General features: G+C 34.3%; 1 protein-coding gene across 1 annotated transcript; it reads right to left on the reverse strand.

Moving 5' to 3' along the window:
- Positions 1-2,129: 2,129 nt before the first annotated feature.
- On the reverse strand, positions 2,130-14,478 carry NDT1 (NAD+ transporter 1). Its single transcript, XM_086450474.1, has 9 exons — positions 14,069-14,478; positions 13,890-13,985; positions 13,361-13,467; positions 12,264-12,312; positions 12,032-12,141; positions 6,948-7,042; positions 6,778-6,866; positions 6,590-6,684; positions 2,130-2,764 (listed from the first exon to the last, which is right to left on the reverse strand). Exons 1-9 carry the CDS (start codon positions 14,136-14,138, stop codon positions 2,528-2,530), a joined length of 948 nt encoding a protein of 315 aa, XP_086306600.1. The 5' UTR covers positions 14,139-14,478; the 3' UTR covers positions 2,130-2,527.
- Positions 14,479-19,886: the final 5,408 nt, after the last annotated feature.

Here is a 19,886-nt window from a genome sequence, read left to right on the forward strand (position 1 = left end):
ATTCAACCCCATCTGTCGGGTGATCATGTTAAGAACTCACGAATCACATCCTATGAATTATATGGCTTATACTTTCTCACTTACTGATTAAATTTAGACACATTAGCTATATGGGTTTCAGCATTGGCTAAGACTGTCCCCTTTGATTCATTTTCATGGACCCTATGTTGTTTTAATCTTCCAATTGGAATATAAAGCTCTTTGAACCCCCTTTTTTGTGCATGATGACTTGCCAAACTTTAGGTCCCACACTCTTTAGTAGTACAATAAATCTAGTGTCGAGAGGGGGAAAGGTAGGAAGTATAATCAAATCCAAGTGAGGATTATATTAATAAAGCTTTATGAGTAGGATGTTGTTCTTTTTGAGGCACATGTTCTAAGTGATAACCTTGCCTTTATTCCATCTCTTCCTTAAATAATCCCTCTAATTAGAAGATAAAATAAAATAAAATCCATTAAAATGGTCCTATAGATTGGCTTTGATGTTGGAAATTTAGAAAAAATTTAGTCACATGTGGAAGCCACCTCAAGTCATTGAGTTGGACAACTCAACTTTACTTGGCACTCTTGAGATTATATATACACATGAAAAAGGTTAGATGGAGCGAAGGATCGTGTGGAGTTTGGACAGATCTTCGTTTCAATCACTTTGACTCAAATGACACTCCAATCCTCTAAGGTTCATGGTTTAGATTAGATTTTAAAATTTTAAAAAATAAAAATAAAAACGTTCTTTTATCTGATCGAAGGTTTTGTAAATGAACAATCATTGAACTCCAAAATTTAAAATGTTTTAATTAATTATGAAGAAATATCGTTAAAAAAAATTCTAAAATTTGTGTACTATATTTTATGTGGCATCCAATCATGTTTTGGAATACGTATACAAAGACAAAGAGAGGGAGATAAAAAGAAAGAGTACATAGGTTTAAAGTCAGAGATGGTCTATGGAATTACTAGCAACTCTTAAAAATCTATACAATAACTTTACACTAACATAATAAAGGTTCATCACAAAAGAAAGAAAAAAAAAGGGGGTAAATATTCATTGTTTGATTATAGATTTTTTTTTTTTTTTTTGGGTCAAAAAGACACCAGTAATATTTACATTTGTTAGATTTACTTTATACCCTTAGAATTTATACTTAATTGAAATTGAACCAAGAGTATAAAAATAAATTTTAAAAAACTTTAAATATAATTGGTGCATTTTTTTTTGTGTATATATATAAATTATACCAAATAAATGATATACATATATGCTGAATAATTTAAAAACGCGTAATAAGGTGAAACATCCTATTAAAAATTATGTTCCATCATGGTAGTAGTAAAGATATAAAACAGTATGAGTTTGATGCGAGGGAGATGTCCAGAGCATACTTTTTTCAAAAATCAATTAACTTAAAAAACATATTTTATGTCCACCAGATTCCACACTCTGAAAAATGGATTGTGGTACACTAGTAGCAACCCTAGACTCTTGAACAAAATAAATAGTTAGACTAATGACACAGAAATTTAGATGTGAGTAGATAAAATCAAATCAAATCAAATCAATGGTTAAGAATCAATCATGAAAACTATCAAATTTAGTGATTTGAAATCACCAATTAAGGTGACTATTTGTTGGTACAAGTCTTTAGGAAGAATAGGTCAAGAGTTTGAAACCCCATGAATTCAGGACTTTCCGATGGGGGCGGTGAGTTTGAAACCCCACAAATTCAGGACTTTCCGAGGGGGGCGGTGCATGTGACCATTGGACTAGCCTCACCCAAAGGATGGGTATAAGTGGGTGTCACAAGGTATGGTTTTTCATAAAGTTTGATTAACAGCTCTGCTCAAGGATTAAGCTTAAGGCAGAGTAAGCCATATGATTCGACAACATAAATATTTTCTTTTTAATTGGAGACCTTCAACTTGAATATTATTTTCTAATTGGGATTGTAATCAATCTTAGTTTATCACCTATTGGAGCAACTCCAACATTTTCCCTCATATTTGCTAGCTCAATTTATTAACATGATGCTTCTTGACCACCCAACATTCAACTCCTGGTGGTATTCGTGTTTATCACTTAAATTTAAAATTAAATTTTCTTTTTTCAAGATGAAAGACAAAGGTTCTAGTTAAATATAATAACGCCTGTCACGATAAACCTAAAACAAAAAAATACGTTGTTCTGGGAAATGATCAAATGTCCAGCCCAGTATAATACAACTTTATCATCATCATCACCACCACCTGTATTGACCCTAGCAAGAATGGAATTACAACCATGAAGGAAAAAATGTTTCAGGAACAGAATTCAAGACCCACTCCATGTTTCAGGAACAGGATTTCCCTTGAACTTAATATAACAATTGAAATATAAGATATAGTCCTGGATTTCAATCATCAATGGGACAAAGGCAGGCCAAGTCGAATTGCCTCGACTTCAGCTAAATGTGTAATAATGCAACAATAAATGGTTGATCGACTCAAACTCCGTTCCTGTGAGGGGTCCAAGTCGGAGTCTAATCTGTTTTCATAGTGTGTGAGGCTGTGGTTCAGAAGGGAATAAAGTGAGTAGAAAGCGGTGAATCATCTCAAAGCTAGTGAATGTAATTACAGCAGCTGGAGTGGTCCTTATCAGATTTGTAGCACACCCACGGTAAAATCCAGGGAGACCCTCGCTCTGAAATACTTTCTTAGTGCAGTCGATCACACCTGAATATCGCTTTTCAGAACAGTGCCCCTGTTCTTGAAGCCTCGAGCGCACCACCTGTTAATAAAATGTGAGAAAAAAAATGTATAATTTCATGCCTGAGAAAATAGCTGTAAAAAAAAAAAGGAATGGACTTGTTAAGTGGGGATAGGAATAGTGGGATACCAGGGAGGGGTAGAGAAGAAATGGGTCTGAAACAATTTTTCACTAAATAATAGATGGCAGCGATGAAATTTTATTTAATTTTTAAGCTGAGGAGGAAGTTCGAGAAGGTATTTCGAATCTTGGGAGATATAAAACTCCAGACATTGATGGATTTTCTATTGCTCTATACAGAAGATGCTGGAACATTGTAGGTGCAGACGAAGAAATCTCACTTCCATAATTTTTCAAAAAATAATAATAATAATTACATTCCTTTTTCTCAAAAAATTTAATCAAAATCACAAACCATTTCGTGAAATCAATGAGCGAAGTACTTCCACCTAAATTATAAACTTAAGAATATAAATTGCATTTTTTTTTTCAAAATTATGTCTTGAGATATAGGATATCAAACTTCTCACAGCCCTGTAAAATCCATGTAACCCCGTTGTTCTTTCAAATGTATATAAATAAAAGATAGAATAAATTATATTCTGATTAGTTGAAAGTCTATTCTTTTATTAATTAGACTTTTTTTTAATAAAAAAAAGGCTAAGATGAGCTCAACAGTTAATATTTGAGCAGTACACAATGTTTCCAAATAAAGTGAGATTACAGATGCTGCACTCCTAAAAGGTCAGACCAAGAACTACATCAGAGCTAGAAAGGATGTTACATTTTATGAGGCAAGTGAAAGGTGAAACATTATAAGGGAAGCGTAGGTCCATGTCATTGCAGGGCGTCTATTTGTGTACTTAAAACAACAATGTTATGATCATTTTCACCTATACTTTTAGCTAATTTTGGATGTTAGGCCATTGAATAACTAAGCATGAAAAAGAACACCATGGACATTCGATTCCTTACTCTCTGTGATTATTTATTATAGTTTGGCAACCTAGGAGTGTGTTTCCATGCTTGTTTTATTGTTCCTAAAGTTTCAATGAAGAGTTCAATGTTTCCATTGTTTCTCTAATAAATATAATACCTACATAGAAAAGGAATATAACCATGTCATTGGAGTTTTTCGATTATCTTTTGGACCTAATAGGTTTCTTTAAAAGTTATAGGGGCCTTCACCAAAGTGATCATCTTTCTTCATTTCTGTTCATATTAGTGGTGAAGGCTTCATGAAAGATGTTTTGTAGGGCAGTGGATGAAAGAATGCTGTATGGTTTCAGTGTCACTGACAATGGCCCTACTATGTCTCATCCCAATTTGTATATGACACTCTCATCTTAATGCATGCCTCTAGGGAGCTATTGATAAATCTCAATCATGGTCTTAGATGCATCTGGATTTGTAAATGACACTCTTGTTTATGACACTTTCTAAAAGATGAATTTCATTTGGACCTAATTATTGAATGGATTAATAGAAAACTTGATTCTTGGAAAAGGAGAAGTTCACTCCAACAAAGAGTATTATATCAAGTCTGCCTATCTATTTTTCTTACCATCTAATCTGATGATAATTGTTAAAAGAATAGAAAGGCGTTGCAGTGGGATGACATGAAATAATCCAAAGTTCCACTTGGTCGAGTAGGTGTGCTTACCTAATAACCCAGGTAATTGGAGAATTAAACAATTCAAGCTGATGGATATTGCTCTTATGGATAGTGGTTGTAGAAACTGGAGATATGGGAAGAAAGGATAGCCTATGGAGAAGTAATAGTGACCACAAATATGGTTGCATGGAGAATGATTGAGCGTTCTTTTTAGTGAAAGATCTTTATTAAAAGGTACAGACGAGATGGTCATACAAAGAGTTACAAAAACCAAAAAAACAAAAAGAAAAACAGTGTTGAAAGGAAAACTTCCAACAGTCATCAGTGCTTTCACTGGGGTATTGTTCTATAAGAGATTTACCAGGCAGACCTATTTGTTGCATTTTTACTAAAAAACTCTGTTGCTTTTTCAAGTTTGTCACTCAACAAACCTTTCTTCCTGAACCAAGCTAGCCTGACTAACTTAGTAAGATTTTAAATCTTCAAATCTTACTAAGGGTCATTGGGCCCTCATAGATTATCACATTAGCAATCCCAAAGCAAAGTCGTCTAGATTTCATGGACAAACTCAGATTCAGAAAAACAAAATAAAAATAAATTTTAAAAAAAAAAAAAAACCTATTTTGAGCTTGATTCATGGTGTTAAAAATGGATGGCTAATGAACTCCCAAATTTAAAATTAAAATTCAACAGTCAAAATTATATGTTTTTTGAAAGAAAAATAAATAAAATCGAAGTCCTTGGAATTTCATCCTCTATAACCATGTGGCATCAAATCATGTTTTTAGATGCCACAAATTAATGGGGTCAAAAAACTTTCCTTACTAACTTAATAAGGAAAGTATTTTTCTTTCTTAACAAACCATGGAGTGGGACTCACATCTTTTATAAAGATTAAATACCTGTAAAATCTTTTGCTCTTTTAGTCAAATACCCATTATATCCTCTCCATGTTTGCGGTATAATGAGTATTTGATTAAAAAACGGAGAGTATTCTAGGTATTTAACCATTTACAATGATGTCGGTCCCGCTCCAAGGTTTGTTGAGAACAAACTTGATAAAGTAGGGGAATTTTTGTAATAAAAATGCAATAGATAGGTAGGTCTGCTTGGTAAATCTCTCTTGTTTTATTCCAGGTCATGGTGACCCGGAGTTGGGAAGATTTGTGGTGTGCACGTGTGGTGATAAACCATTTTGTCTGAATTTCCCATATTCATATAGGTTGTGACTTAGAAAGGTGATCCCATTAGCCAACACAGTGAAAGTGCTTGGAATCTCAGGACCAGAAGAAACTTAAATGATGGGAAGATTGACTGTAGGATGGTCCTCTCATAGGCTGGCAAAAGTATCATTTTCAGAGACTGAGCACTTTGCCTGAATCTTCATGAAGTGGATACTGCTAGGGTATTGAGGTAAATGACTAGTGGTAAATTCACAGTTATGTCATTTTATTGCACTTGGTCCAACCACCAAGCCTTCTTATGGAGGTATTTATGGAACCCTCAGTACTATCCAAGGTCACCTTTTTTTGGCTAGCCATGCTAGATAAGCTTCTTATGATCCATTACTTAATTAGTAGAGCTTTATAATGGCCAACTAGTGTATCATGTGCAAACGAGAAAAGCCAACAGCAGCAAAAGCAGATTCACATGGAGCTAGGTCATCTCCAAAAGTGTATTTGATTTGTTAGTATCCTAGTATGTAAAAGCCTCCCATCCTAAGGGCAATCTGCTATGGAAGTATCTCCCACTTGTTCTCTTTTAGAAAAACTAAGTTTAGGAGTGTTTATGTTCATAACTAACATACGAAGAAAAAAAAAGGTCAAAACAGTTGGGTTGTAGTGCTTTTAAATGATGTTTTAGCAACAAAAACAGGGGGAGTGGGGGGTGGAGGAAGGGAGGCAGTTTCAGGAAAGGTAGATAAATGGAGCCATTTTTATTCAACAACAAGAGTTTGCCTGCGTCTATGGCATGGGCATCCTCTTCGGGGTTAAAGGGGTATTATTGAAAAGGGAGGAAATACAATAAAGTTGAAGGGGGGAGAAGATGAAAGATAATAAAGTGGAGTTGTGTGGATCCCACTCCTTTGTCTCGATCTTTATACTCCACAAAACTGTAGCAGAGTGGGACCCACCATTGTGTTGTATTATATAGATGGTCTATGGTCATGAGCATCAGAAAGCTATGAGATTAATTAGTCAAACAATGTGAAAGCTTTCAGATATTTTTACCTCATGTGGATATGTTAATGTTGAGGCAGCTACTTTGGAGACTGATGAGGCAACAGCGACATCACGTGCGCTGAGTGTATCAGGTGTGGTATTATCTGATAGTATCAAATGTATTGTACAAGGATTAAGATTTTTTGCAAAGGATAAAATGGGAATGAAGGTAAACAGGGATATAAAACAAGCTATACCTCGTTTGGCCAGGTAGATTTTGATCTTCTCATATGTTGGAAACTGAATGGCAACATGGGTGATTCCAGCCAATGCAGGCACAAGACCACTGTTTACCACAAAAGGGTTAGAAACGTCTTTGAAATGATGGTGGAGATTAGAATAAGTTAGGAATCAAAGGATATATAACCTGTATAGTCCACGAATACCCTCTTCGTGCGCTATTCTCCTCAAAGCAGACAACGTACTCCTATATGGCACTACTCCTGCCCTCATTCCTTGAGTCTACAAGAAGAAGACAAGGCAAAAGGTAATCTCTCAACGCTTCAACAACAATGAGCTAAGATTTTCCATATTACAGGCTACAAATAAAATCCATGAAGGAAGCCCAGAGTTTAGGATTATACATATGTCATCCAAGGAAAAAGAAAAAAGAAAAAGAAAAAAAGAAGACAAAATGTAATAAACCCCATCCAGCGAAGCCATTACCAATTATTTGCAACTAAACCAACACATGAAATGGTACAATGCATTCAATAATAGTACACTTAAGAGTAATGCGATTAGGTTTTGGTATATTATCAAAAAGAGAAAGGGTACCCTTGGCTTAAAACCTTTTCTTTTCTTGGTGAACAAAGAAAGTGGATAAAAAAACCATGGTTTAAGAAAATAAGTATGACACTATCACCAATGGATATTTTGACGGCAATGCTCCAATCTTTTTAGCCTAGTTGCTATAATGCAGTTCCAACCAATGCCTCTTTCACTATTTATAATGGTCCCTTTTTCGAAATTAACAGCTGTTATAAATACTCATTTCTTATTGTCTTTTCTAGTCTTACCATTTAACAGCTGTTCTCATTCTACTAATGTTTTATACATAATAATTAGGCCGGACCTTGGACTTCAACATGGTACATTGTGTTGAATCTAAATTTCCCTGTAAGCCTAAAAAGCCAAGTTCTTCTTCGCTTCAATGAAAAGATCTCTTTCTTAATAATGATAGGGACAGAAAAAAAAAATTATAAATAAAGAAAATTAAATTAAAAATGTAGAAATATTTACCATTTTTAGGATTTGTTCATTCATAAGAACTTGTACCAGCACCATCGGCATCATATCTCAATTATTTAACTTACATGTACAATCTTCTCTGGTCTCCCTCTTTATGGATAATGTTGTCAGATATTTTATTTTTCATTATTTATTTCTTTTTCCTAAAAAAACTACTAACTTTGGCCCCACACATATATAGTTCCAAAACCAAATTATGAAAGGTTGCTAAGAGTTTCCAAGGGAACATAGAGGGTCAAGATGTCTTCATTGTAGATAGTTTTGGTGTGCTACTGTTATGTTGTTGGGTGGGGTAGCCATGTCACTCCCAAGTTCCATGCTGGGTTGCAATTGCGGCTGTCTTATCTGTCTACTCAAGAGGGGCATCCCACCGCTCTCCATATACTAAGAGCCCCATCATAATTGCTACGGGAAGAGAGGTGAAGAAACCAAGCTCAACTTGTACTTTACTAAAAGGCCTGCTTGATCAAATATTAGCAAGATTATTCAACAATCAATAGAGTTATATAGGTAAGGCTAAAACTTAAATCTAATATATGTCATACTATGCATGCGATTCAGATCTTACTTGATGCATAGGGCCTGGATCCTATTTGTTATTCGTATGCATTGTGCACAGGTTTGTAAAAACCTAACAAACCAAACCTAGACAATAAAACAGGACGCCTTGTACTTTTGCTCTTCCTAATTAGTATGTCATTCCAATGGGTGTCCATTCATGCTATTTTAGTCTGTCTTACTTCAAAAGCAGGGTTTTAATCTAGATATCCCTCCACAACTCAAGTTTGGCATTTGCCACTCTCTAGCCCCATCAACCAACACTGCATCACGTACAAATAACATCCAGCAAGGAACATTCCCTTATATTGAAAGTTAATTCATCCTATATGGTACATAAAGATACAACTTACGGAGCATACTAATGTTCTGTCACCACCAAGTATTCTAACACTAGTTACTAACACTTATTGTACATGTCAATATACACATTTTAGAGTCCTTTTCCCCCAAAATAAAGTGATTATAAAAGACTAAGAAACTTGCATTGACATTGTGGATCTAATATCCTATTTTATCATTCGGAGTTCAAACCATGTTAAAGGGTTTGGCAATATAATATATTGACCGTGTACTTAACGCAAACCTCCTCCTTTATCTAGGCTTGGGGCTGGCAACACAAACCAGTCCAGATACAGATGGCTTCTCGATGGGCTTCTTCAAATTTTGGTTGGGATACGTTGAAAGAGGACTTCATGAAGGTGATCCTAGACTTCTACAAGGAAGGCTTCCTCGATTATGGTGTTAATTTTTTTTTGAAAAAGTATAATATATTGAAAAAGAAGGAAAACAGAATACAAGGAGGCCGAGAAAGCCTCACAAATAGCTACAAAAAGAAAGCAAGAGCATCAACAATTACATAAAGAATTCCATCTAAAGACAAAATCATCAAAAGTAGTCCCCTTGAATTGAATATTCTGCTTGGACCATAAGTACAATAAACCCAAGATCTCCAAGAAGCTGCTGTGATCACTCCTCATCTTGTCATTGAAAACCCTATTATTTCTCTCGGTCCACACCCCCCCAAGCAATAGCCGACGGAAGAATAACCCAAAGGAATCTTTTTCTGGGAGAGAAATCATTATGGTGTTAATTGTACCTTTGTGACCTTAAAAAGCAAGGAAGGAGATATTTTGGACTTGAGGCCAATCAGCTTGGTGGGCTAATCTTATAAGATTATCTCAAAGATGCTAGCAATGAGGTTGAAATCAGTGTTGGATAAGGTTATAGGTCTGGCCCAAGGGACATTCATCAAAGGAAGGCAGATTCTAGATGGGTTCTTACAACTAATGAGCATTGACTCAAGGCTCAAATCTGGGAGTTCAGGGGGGTGTTGTGTAAAATTGATTTGGAAAAGGCTTATGATCATGTAAGTTGAAGCTTCCTAAGATGTATGTTGAAGCAGATGGGCTTTGGTAGGAAATGGATCCAGTGGATGATGAAATGTGTGTCATCTCCTTTTCCATCCTCGTTAATGGGTCTCCCAGTGATTTTTTTTACGAGCCCGTGGGCCTTGGGACAGGGGAACCCACTCTCCCCATTTTTTATCCTAATTGTGGTTGAGGCTCTTGGGAGGATGATTAGTAAGGTGGTGGGTAATGGGGATCTTGTTGGCTTCTCGACGGGGAATGGTGGTCCAAGCATTTCATATTTGCAATTTGTAGATGGCATCCTTATCATTTTGGAAGAGACGCACAGACAATTGGGTGTTCTATGTGGCTTATTCCATGGGTTTGAGGTAGTATCGGATTTAACAATTAACTTTCAAGAGAGCAAGGTGTTCGTGGTTGGGGAGGTTCATAGGGGGTTGCTCGGTTTATGTGCTACCTACTACTTATTTGGGATTGCCTCTTAGGGCTTCTTATTATAGTAAGGCAATTTGGGACATTGTGATAGAAAAGATTGGAAGGAAACTAAGCTCTTGAAAAGCTGGGTATCTATCTAAGGGTGGGACGTTAACACTTATCAAGAGTTCTCTGGTTAGTAGCTCTACCTATTTTCTATCTCTATTCCCACCGCCACGACATGTTAAGGTAAATTAGACATATTGTTTCAAAACATTTTGTAGCATGATAAGAAGGGGAAGAGGAAGATCCATCTAGTCAGTTGGAAGAAAGCATGTTCTTCTAAAAAGGAAAAGGGACTACGGGTTAAGAGGTTAGGGGCTATGAATACGACACTCTTGGAGAAATGGCTTTGGGGGTTTGGGATAGAGGAAAATAGATTGTGGATGAAGGAGGTGGAGGCTAAGTTCGAGGTCTCAAACGGGGGTTGGAAGGGTAAGGAGACACGTAGACCATTTGGGTACGTGTTTTGGAGAAGTATTCTCAAGATTCTTCCATCTTTCCGTAAAAGAGTTTGCTTCATTGTGGGGGATGGTCAGAGGATAAGGTTTTTGGAGGATGTATGGTTTGGGGATAACACTTTAGCTTGTCAATATTTGAAGTTGCATGGGGTATCTCGGACGAAAGGTTTGTCGGTGGTGTCATTCTTGTCTTGGTATGAGAATGAGATCTCTTGGGATCTTGATTTTAGATGGACCTTCGACGAATGGGAAAGTGGGGTTGTGGCTTCATTGTTGGAGTGTATGGTGGAGTACTTATTTGTAAGGGTATAGAGGGGGTGTGTGTGGATTGGGTACCAAGGATGGGTTGTTCCAGTGAAGTCTTTCTATCTATCCTTGGTTAAGCAAGGTAGTCGAGAGTTCCTAGTGGTGGCAATGTGGGGTCCTAAGGTACCTTCGAGAATGGCGCTCTTCATGCGGTGTGTGTCTTTGGGAAAGGTTCTCATGATGGATCAAGTTCTGAAAAGAGGGACAATGGGGCCTAATATTTGTCATATGTATTGGAGGGATGAAGAATTAGTGAACCATGAGCTCCTTCATTGTCCTTTGCATGGCAGATCTGGCAGCATTTTGTGAATTTATTTGGGGTGATGGGTTATTTACCCCAGTCGGTGCTTGGGGCATTCCAGTTTTGGCATGGGTGGGGTTACTCTTTTTGGGATTACAAAAGACTTTTGTAGAGTGTTATCCCTTTCACAATCTCGTGGGGGATTTGGTTGGAGCGTGATACTATGGTCTTCTAAGGTCGGAGTAATTCTTTAGAGGATTTGAAGTTGTCGATGGTGGGCCTATTGTTCTTTTGGTGTAAGGTTTTTAGGGAATAGGGAGTTCAAGGGAATTTTCTTTGAGGATTTTTTTGTTAGATGGGAGCAGATTTGTTGTATTAGCTCGGAGTAATGCGTGTGGTTACCGTTTGCATCTCTTGTATTGTTTCGTTCAGCTCGTCATCTCGACCACACTTAATGAATGGATTTTGCTTATCAAAAAAACAAAAAACACAAACCAGTGATTTTTATTGATAAAGCATGCATCTTTTTTTTAACAATATTGCTCACAAATATGAATTTTCCCTAATCTGAAAAATAACTTTCTTTTCATCTTGCCAAGATTGTTTCCACTGCAATAACAAGCAAACAACTTGGGCCATGACGATAAATAATACAAATGTAACACTTTTAATAGAACAAACATATAGAACTTAGGACATTACCAAGAAAGAGTTTTATATGCAGCATTAACTAATTTGAACATAGGAACAAGATAACATGATAATATAGCAATTACAATGTCTGACATACTTGGAATCTTGTCTTGACAACCCAAAGAGGATTGGTGGCAATGGTTGTTGCAGCTCCAGCACCAGAAGCAGCTATCATGTTTGCTCCTATAGATAGTTGGTGGCTCCCATCTACAAAAATGGTGAAACTTAAAATAAATCAGGCACTTATGTTTTGAATTGAATACTTAAATTCAAAGATAAAAAATAGAATAAGATGTTTTTTTAGTGACTAGGGAAATTAATTAACTAACCATCTGAATACATTAAACTTTTAAGTTGCTCATAGATGGTGAAATAAACCTGCAAAATTTAGGAAAGTGGTCACTGAAAAGAAATAATGCATTCTTCATGCAATTTTCACTAAACTCTTAATGGACCAGAATGAAGACATTTTAAAAGTTAGGAGTATATTTCTTCTAGAACTAGAAAGGAGAGAATATAAAATTCAACTTAGCATTTGGATCCCACTATAGAACAATTAAAGTCAACAACCCACAAAGAACATTAGTGATGCAAGACAATGAGGGGAAATAAGAAAATATGGGGGGTTAGGGAATTTGGTTTAGAATTAAGGATTTGAGATTGGGTTTACGATTTGGGTTAGGACCCAAAAGGCAAAATGACAATTTTATTTCAATTATTGTAGGATGGAGAAAAAGGTAAAGAATGGTTAAAGATTTAAAGAAAGGATAAAGAATTCAAGAATCAAGAAAATCAAGAATAAGGAACTAAAAGAAAATCAAGAAAAATAAAATCATAATAAAAAAGGAAAATAAAGATTAGAAGAGCATAATGTTATATTGGCCTCACACCATACCATTAATAGGTATATCATAGCTTCAATCTCAATTTTTTCATCATTGAAGAAAATTACAACAATAAGCAAGTATTTATAATGTTCTCTAAACCTTAAATCTAATCTCAACCATTCAACTAAAATAATGAGATCCAATGGTTGTAATTAAAACTTAAAACAACTTAAATAAAACAAAAGCAGAAATACATCTATGTCCCAATCCCGTAACTTTATTTCTATTGAATTTTCAACCTATGAAAATTCATTAAAAATCAATATGAAGTTACCAAATTGCCCCCTAACACTTATACTAACATCATAGGCTAATAAAATAGCAAAATAAGCTCAAAAAACATAAAATTAATGTCCTAAAATAGAAAACTAAATAAAAATTAAAATCTACTCTTCAATATTTGATGTCCCTATCAATTATCCTCAACTAGAAAGATTTCGCCATTGACGAAACAAAATTGTAGTAATTTTCATCATCAGTTGCGTTCCGCATTAATTATTCAAAAGCATAAAGTTAGAAATTGAAAAAGGATAACTCACTGCCCAGTTTGGAAGTAACGCCAACACAGTGGGAGAGAGACCCCGGTACATGCCACGCATCCCCTCCTTTTGAAATATTTGTTCCAAACTCCCAACAATAAGGCTACCTAATTACATGTAAACCACCAGCCATTATGAAAGTTAACTTCTTAGCCGACAAATGGAATGCAAAAGCAACAGATACGGTAAAAGATTCATCACAAATATGACAAATTCAGTTTATTTTACTTATCATCTCAGGTTAACATACTAATCATGCAGTCATGTATTATCTTTGCCCAACCCAACCCAAATACCACAATTACAATCTGAAAAAAGGGGTTTTTTTCCCCATTCCACATCACAAAATCTGGAGTTTTGTATCAGAAAAACAATAGTTTACAATTATATTCATGTGTAATCTATCAGATACCAACATAATTAAGGGAAAATAAAATTAAAAACAAGCAATATATCAAACAACACATCCATGAAAGACTGTGAAACTAAGATTCTTCTTAGAAGTAAGAAAATAAGAAAAATTACGCACGTTTAATACTACCAGCACTGAGTTTGGGCAGTCCATGGACCTGAAACCTAGTTTTGATTACATCTAAAGGGCAAACGAAAGTCGCGGCGATAACTCCTACAACAATCCCCAATTTCAATTAGCAACAAATCCCTCAAAATCAAACCCTAAAAAATAAAATTTTGAAATCTTCAACATACCAGCAGCGGCCCCAGCGCCAGCATTGCAGATAACGCACTTAGTACTATGACCATGAGATTCGCCTGGCATTGCTGAAATTCGAATAAAGTTTTTCACAAAATCTAGGGTTTTGAGCTAAATCTTTGGATGCCTCTCTCGAGAGGAAGATCTTAGAGAACCAAGGTCGCATGGCCAGATTTTATAGCCGTGAATTTGTGTTCAAAGCTATCGAAGAAAAGGGGGTTTTTTTTTCTTCGAAGAAATAAAAACGAAGGATCAAAGAAAATTAGGGCTTCGATGAGATCGAAGAAGATCGTAAAATTGCCATGAAAGTTTGACCTGTGTTGCAGTCTTCTTGGAGTCGCGGATGAGGAAAAAGATCGCCGTTGCGTTCTTGACGGATTCGCTCTAAATCGATTTTCACGCTTTAGGGGGAAAATATATATTTTATAATAAGACGATTCAGTACTTCCCTTGTTACGTAACTAAGTGGGTAACTATTTCTTATCCAATCAGAAACGAAGACCATATGAAGGGCTGAAGGGGTAATATTGGTAAGACAATAAAGTTAGAAGAATATAATGAAAATAAGAGGGTAAAAGATGGAAATTTATAAAATTGGATGGATATTCTTGAAAAATAATAAAAAGGGAAAGATAATAAAATTAAAATTATCTCATAGTAAGATTAAATCAAATTCCTCCTTATCTTTATAATATTATAATGTAAGAAGGCGAAGTAGAAATGGTGGACACCATAATTTGAGTGGGCATAAATGCCCCCACTTTTATATTTAAATTTCATATAATTATGGTTATTTTGATTATAAAAAAATCAAGAAATTTGCAATGTACAACTGCACGTTGTTTAGTTTTCAAAATTATGAAAGTGTTTTTTTTAATATGTAATCTTCAAAAAAATCTTTTAATCAATATTTTATATTACAAATAAGCACTTTTGATACATGTGTTTTTGCACATACCACCAAGGGTTGGTAATTACACAATCTTTATCTAGTATCTAATCTGAAAAATAAGATACGGATCAAGTTTTTAGATATTCGAATCGGGTTTGAATTAAAAGTTTACAAAATCAATTAAATTTTAGTTAGATTCGGATTAACCCCAATCTAATTCAATGTACGTAATCGAGGTTTTTTTTATTTATGATAAAAACTCATTTTAAGTAAACCCATCATCTCTTTTCTTTTTAAAAACATCTTAAAACTTCCTTAAATCCTTCATCTTCGATGTGAGAATCTCCCAAAACCCACTATCTTCAACCTACTCCACCTTTAAAACTCTCTTATATACTTTCTAATTTGTCTAGTTCACTCTTCAAGATTTGCCAAAAGTTCTTGTTCTTTCAGTTGCAACCTTTAAAGAACTAAAAAACAAGGACATTATGCTTCCCGATGTGCCAACCAAGACCCCTACTGTGCCCGAGATGGTTCTAAATGGTGGGTGAGATGCTTTAGCAAGTGTGTCCATCAAGAAAAAGCTCTCTTTCTATTTCTCTCTCTTGTGAGTGAAATTAAAATAGTGACGGCAAGATTACAAGCAAGGCAAAACCTCGTAGGGAGGGTCAATAATCATTCGTAACAACAGTGGGATGGGATGCACGTGAAGCAAAGGAGGTAAGAGATCTTTGTGATGGTTCAAACTCTTAGATCTACAACATATAGACTTGTCTTTGGCAACCATTATTCGGCAACAACAGGAGGAACACAAACCTTAGACTTCTCCCAAACCTAGGTTAAAAAACATGTCGTGCTAGAGTAACATTAAAATTGGCATCAATTTTCACATACTAACATAGAGGTGCATACATAGCTATAAATGCTTTTTCACTCATATCTTGATGGAAAACATATATGATTTCATACATACATCCACATCAGCAATGGGAAAATCGATGCCAGTTTTAAATTTACTTAAACATTTTTCAAAAAAGAAAGGCATTGATGTTGGATCAGATCGAATTTGTTTTTCGATTGAGCAAAATCGCAATCAAATCGGATTAGATTCATAAGTTAAAATTTTCAGATCAATAATGACATGATACTAATCCGATATCGAACGAATCCATTGCCAGTCCAATGCCACCTTCTAGTAGGAGTATAAAGGGAGTGGGTCCAATGTTGTATTTTATTACATAGATTCCATTTTATCATTATACCCTTTCATGTTATTAAAAAACCAAGTTGTAGAAAAGTAGAAGAAAAATGTATTTTGAAAAACTTAAAACTATAACTTTCAAATTATGTATATTTGGGTCTGGTCAAATCTAGGGATGAAAACGTATCCAACCCAAATTTGAGTAAGGTCAAAGCTCTCTAAATCATATTTGACCCATCTTTGTTTATTAAAAGGTCAAACGTTGTTAAAGACCCACATCATCCCTAGAAAAAATCTACGTTTTTCTATCCATCTCAGCCTTGTGATGGACACAGAGTATCCAACGTTGTTGAAGCATAAAAAAAATCTGTATTCTTTTGACACGACTATGGTGTCGTTTTGAGCGTAGTACGCACTCCCAAAGCTTTAACAAAACGTGTGGTGCTTCTCTTTTGCTTTTATATTACTATAAAAGTATATATATATGACCAGCAGAAACTTGCCACGTGTAGAAAGTACATTTAAGTAAACAAATGGATTCCATTGTTTCATCTTTTATGGAAATGAAATGTACTGTTGGGCTTGGGCCCGGTCCATCATAATGAATCTATTTTAAATTTGTTTGCATAAATGTAGGTAAAAGATCAAGATCCATTGAGGGATCTACTTTAGATTCTATGCTGCTCCTTTCTTTTGGGATTCTTCGATTGCCTCCACCTAAATATGCTTTGAGATTAGTGGAGAATTGGAAAAGAGATAGATTCTTTGTTATAAAGATCAAACAGATGATTCAATCGAATATTTGTCAAAGTGGTTGGTTCATGGTCGAATCTCGATTCTATTCGACTGGATGGATATAAAAAACTTAAAATATTGATACATTTTTCCTAAGATATCTTTATTTATATTTGTAAAATTATAAAAAATGATGGTCGTTATTCGGATCAATGCTTTTACAATTTTTAGTGTATGCCATTGGACCACTAATTCGATCAGATGTTTTAAATATTGCATAGATTGTGTATCTTTAAATTTTAATTTTTAATATATATATATATATATATATATATATATATATATATATATATATATATATATATATATATATATATATATTCATATAGAAATGTCTTATTTATAGATTTTTTAAGACTTTAATTGTATCGTTTGTATGTATTAATTTAATTTTATTCGACGATATACGAATGCAAATCATTTGGGACACATGTGTGCAATTCTGGTCACATGACCTTTTTAGTTGGTTTGTGTACTTCGACATTAGAACTCTGTGAAACGTCACGATGGATTGTGACATAAACTCTTGGGGGTGACTTCCTTGAGTACTACAACACGTATCGAGTGGTAAAAGTGTTTTTAAATGTCGATTCCTCTTTGATTGACCATGCAATGTGGTGTCAGTGTCATTTCTCAGGTTCAATTGCTTAACACATGTTGTGACATTCGCTTTTGATCCCATTTCCTTCAACCCTTGTTGGCACCAGTAGTTTGAGACTCGAAGCACCTGAGGCCTTTGATCAAGATTTGATGACAACCATTTGGGACAAATTAGTTGGACTTAGAATTTAAGGTAAATTGAAATAGTGATCTTTGATAGGACTGTCAATAGATGCTTATCAGTTCGAATACAACAATATCTAAATCCGAATCCAAAATTTTATTTAATATCTGAATTCAAATTTGAATCTAACGAATATTCTAAAATTCTATCCAAATTCGAATTCGATTATCTTATCAGATATCGAATAATATCCGATTAGAATTCGAATAATTTGTATATAGAAAAAAATATAATTTTTTCTTATCTAACTAATTTTTCATCATTAAAAAAAACTTATTTATATAATAATAAAATAAAATATATTATATTATTTATATAAAAATTTAATAAAATAAAATAATATATATCATATATTATTTCGAATCGGATATTATCGAATTTGAAATATTAATATCCGAATTCGTATCCGATAAGGATTTAAATATATAAAACTATCCGAATTCAAATCTGATATCCGAAATTTTCGGATAATATCCAATTTTTCGAATTCGAATTTTTGACTATCTATTGACACCCCTAATCCTTGATCTAAGGGTTCAATTCTAGTAAAGGTGCATCCCAACTCATGAAAATTTTTAATACAGGCCCATAGTCAATAGTTTGAAAATCACACTAATTGTTGGGATACTATCCTATGATTTCAAAATTATTCAATCAACTTGAAATTGGGGCAAGTTGATACTATAACTTATTGGAACCAATTTGTTGAGTAAACTCAGAAACCCAACCAATTTAACCCATAAATTCATTGAGTCATATTATAAACTCGTCCTAGTAATGTATTATAATTAATCATTAACGTTCATTTTTTGAAAAATATAAAACATAAATACACTTTTAAAATATTAACAGATTAAAAAAAAAAAAAAAAAGTCAAGATACAAGTCAACATTGACACATATTTTATCGAGATACGAGTCAATATTATCTTTAAACCAAATGGTGGATCATGGAAGAGAATGACCTAGACCGTCGTAACAAAAAAAAGTAACATACTTTTTTGTTCAACAACCTTTTTATGCCAGAGTCCGAACTTACAGGAATCAAGATGACGAGTGTGTGTGCCCCACATAGGGAAGATCTCTAATAGAGAATTTACGTGTGTGAGGTAGGTGGGGGCAACTCGAACAAAATTAGCAATCCATATATATATATATATATATGGGGGTGAATCATGGAACATAAGTAAAATATATGTAAAAATAATAGTTTTTTAAAATATGGGTAAAAAGTTTCAGATTGAACTGATTTTTTGTGAGGATGATCTCTATAAAGAGAAGACCATCCTAAAAAAAATCAGTCAAATCTGAAACTTCTAAATCCATCAAAAGTGGTTTACAAATTATTGATAAAAAGTCAACGGTCCATATTCTAAATCACTTTTGATGGGGTTAGAAGTTTTAGATGGGCTGATTTTTTATTTTATTTTAAGGATGATCTTCTCATCATAGAGATCATCCTCACAAAAAAATCAGCTCGATCCAAAATTTCTAACCCATTTTTAAAAAAATGATTGTTATTACATATGTCTTATAGATACCAATTTTCGTATCGCAAGTTGAAGCACTAAATCTATTGATTTCTAACATTATTGGAATTAAGAGCTTAAGGAATCATTATTGTTCTTCAATCTTCTTATATATTCTTATAGATAGTTGAGACTACAACATATATGTAATCTAAACTTGAATTAATGTCCTTAAAGTGAATCAAATTGATGAAATATGTTAGTTTAAGATCCATGTTTATAGTGTTTGAAACCCAACATATCATCTTTTTCTGATTAATGGATGTTACATAACAAATGACCTATTTTTGTAAATAGCTTTTAAAAAGTGACCCGTTTTTGTAATTAACCAATACTTGTAAAATGTTTTTGCTAAAAGTCCTTTAAAAAAATTACTGATCCTAACCGAGTCGAATCAGTTTTGAACGGGTCATTGTCTCATTGAAGTGCCCGAGCCATAATTGAAAAATAGCTCGGACACTGTAAAATCCGATTCGACTCGGGTGAGTCGTATCGAACATCCATACTACAATACCACATTCAATAATGAGTCGAGTTATCCTAACTCAAAAATTTTCAGTCCGGCTGTATTAGGTCAACGTGGTAAATGCATAGAACCATAGATCATTTTCTTT

This window comes from Akebia trifoliata, chromosome 8, assembly GCF_017979445.1.
Source record: "Akebia trifoliata isolate Shusen 1 chromosome 8, ASM1797944v1, whole genome shotgun sequence".
NCBI lineage: Eukaryota > Viridiplantae > Streptophyta > Magnoliopsida > Ranunculales > Lardizabalaceae > Akebia > Akebia trifoliata.

Bases quoted from the DNA above. Each gene is read 5' to 3' on its own strand.
- NDT1 (XM_086450474.1), bottom strand. From the start codon at position 14,138: ATGCCAGGCGAATCTCATGGTCATAGTACTAAGTGCGTTATCTGCAAT. The intron at 6,867-6,947 runs GTTATATATCCT...TGTGGTAAACAG, and splicing joins GGTATTCGTGGACTATACAG to TGGTCTTGTGCCTGCATTGG. The intron at 6,685-6,777 runs GTATAGCTTGTT...TGATACTATCAG, and splicing joins AATCTACCTGGCCAAACGAG to ATAATACCACACCTGATACA.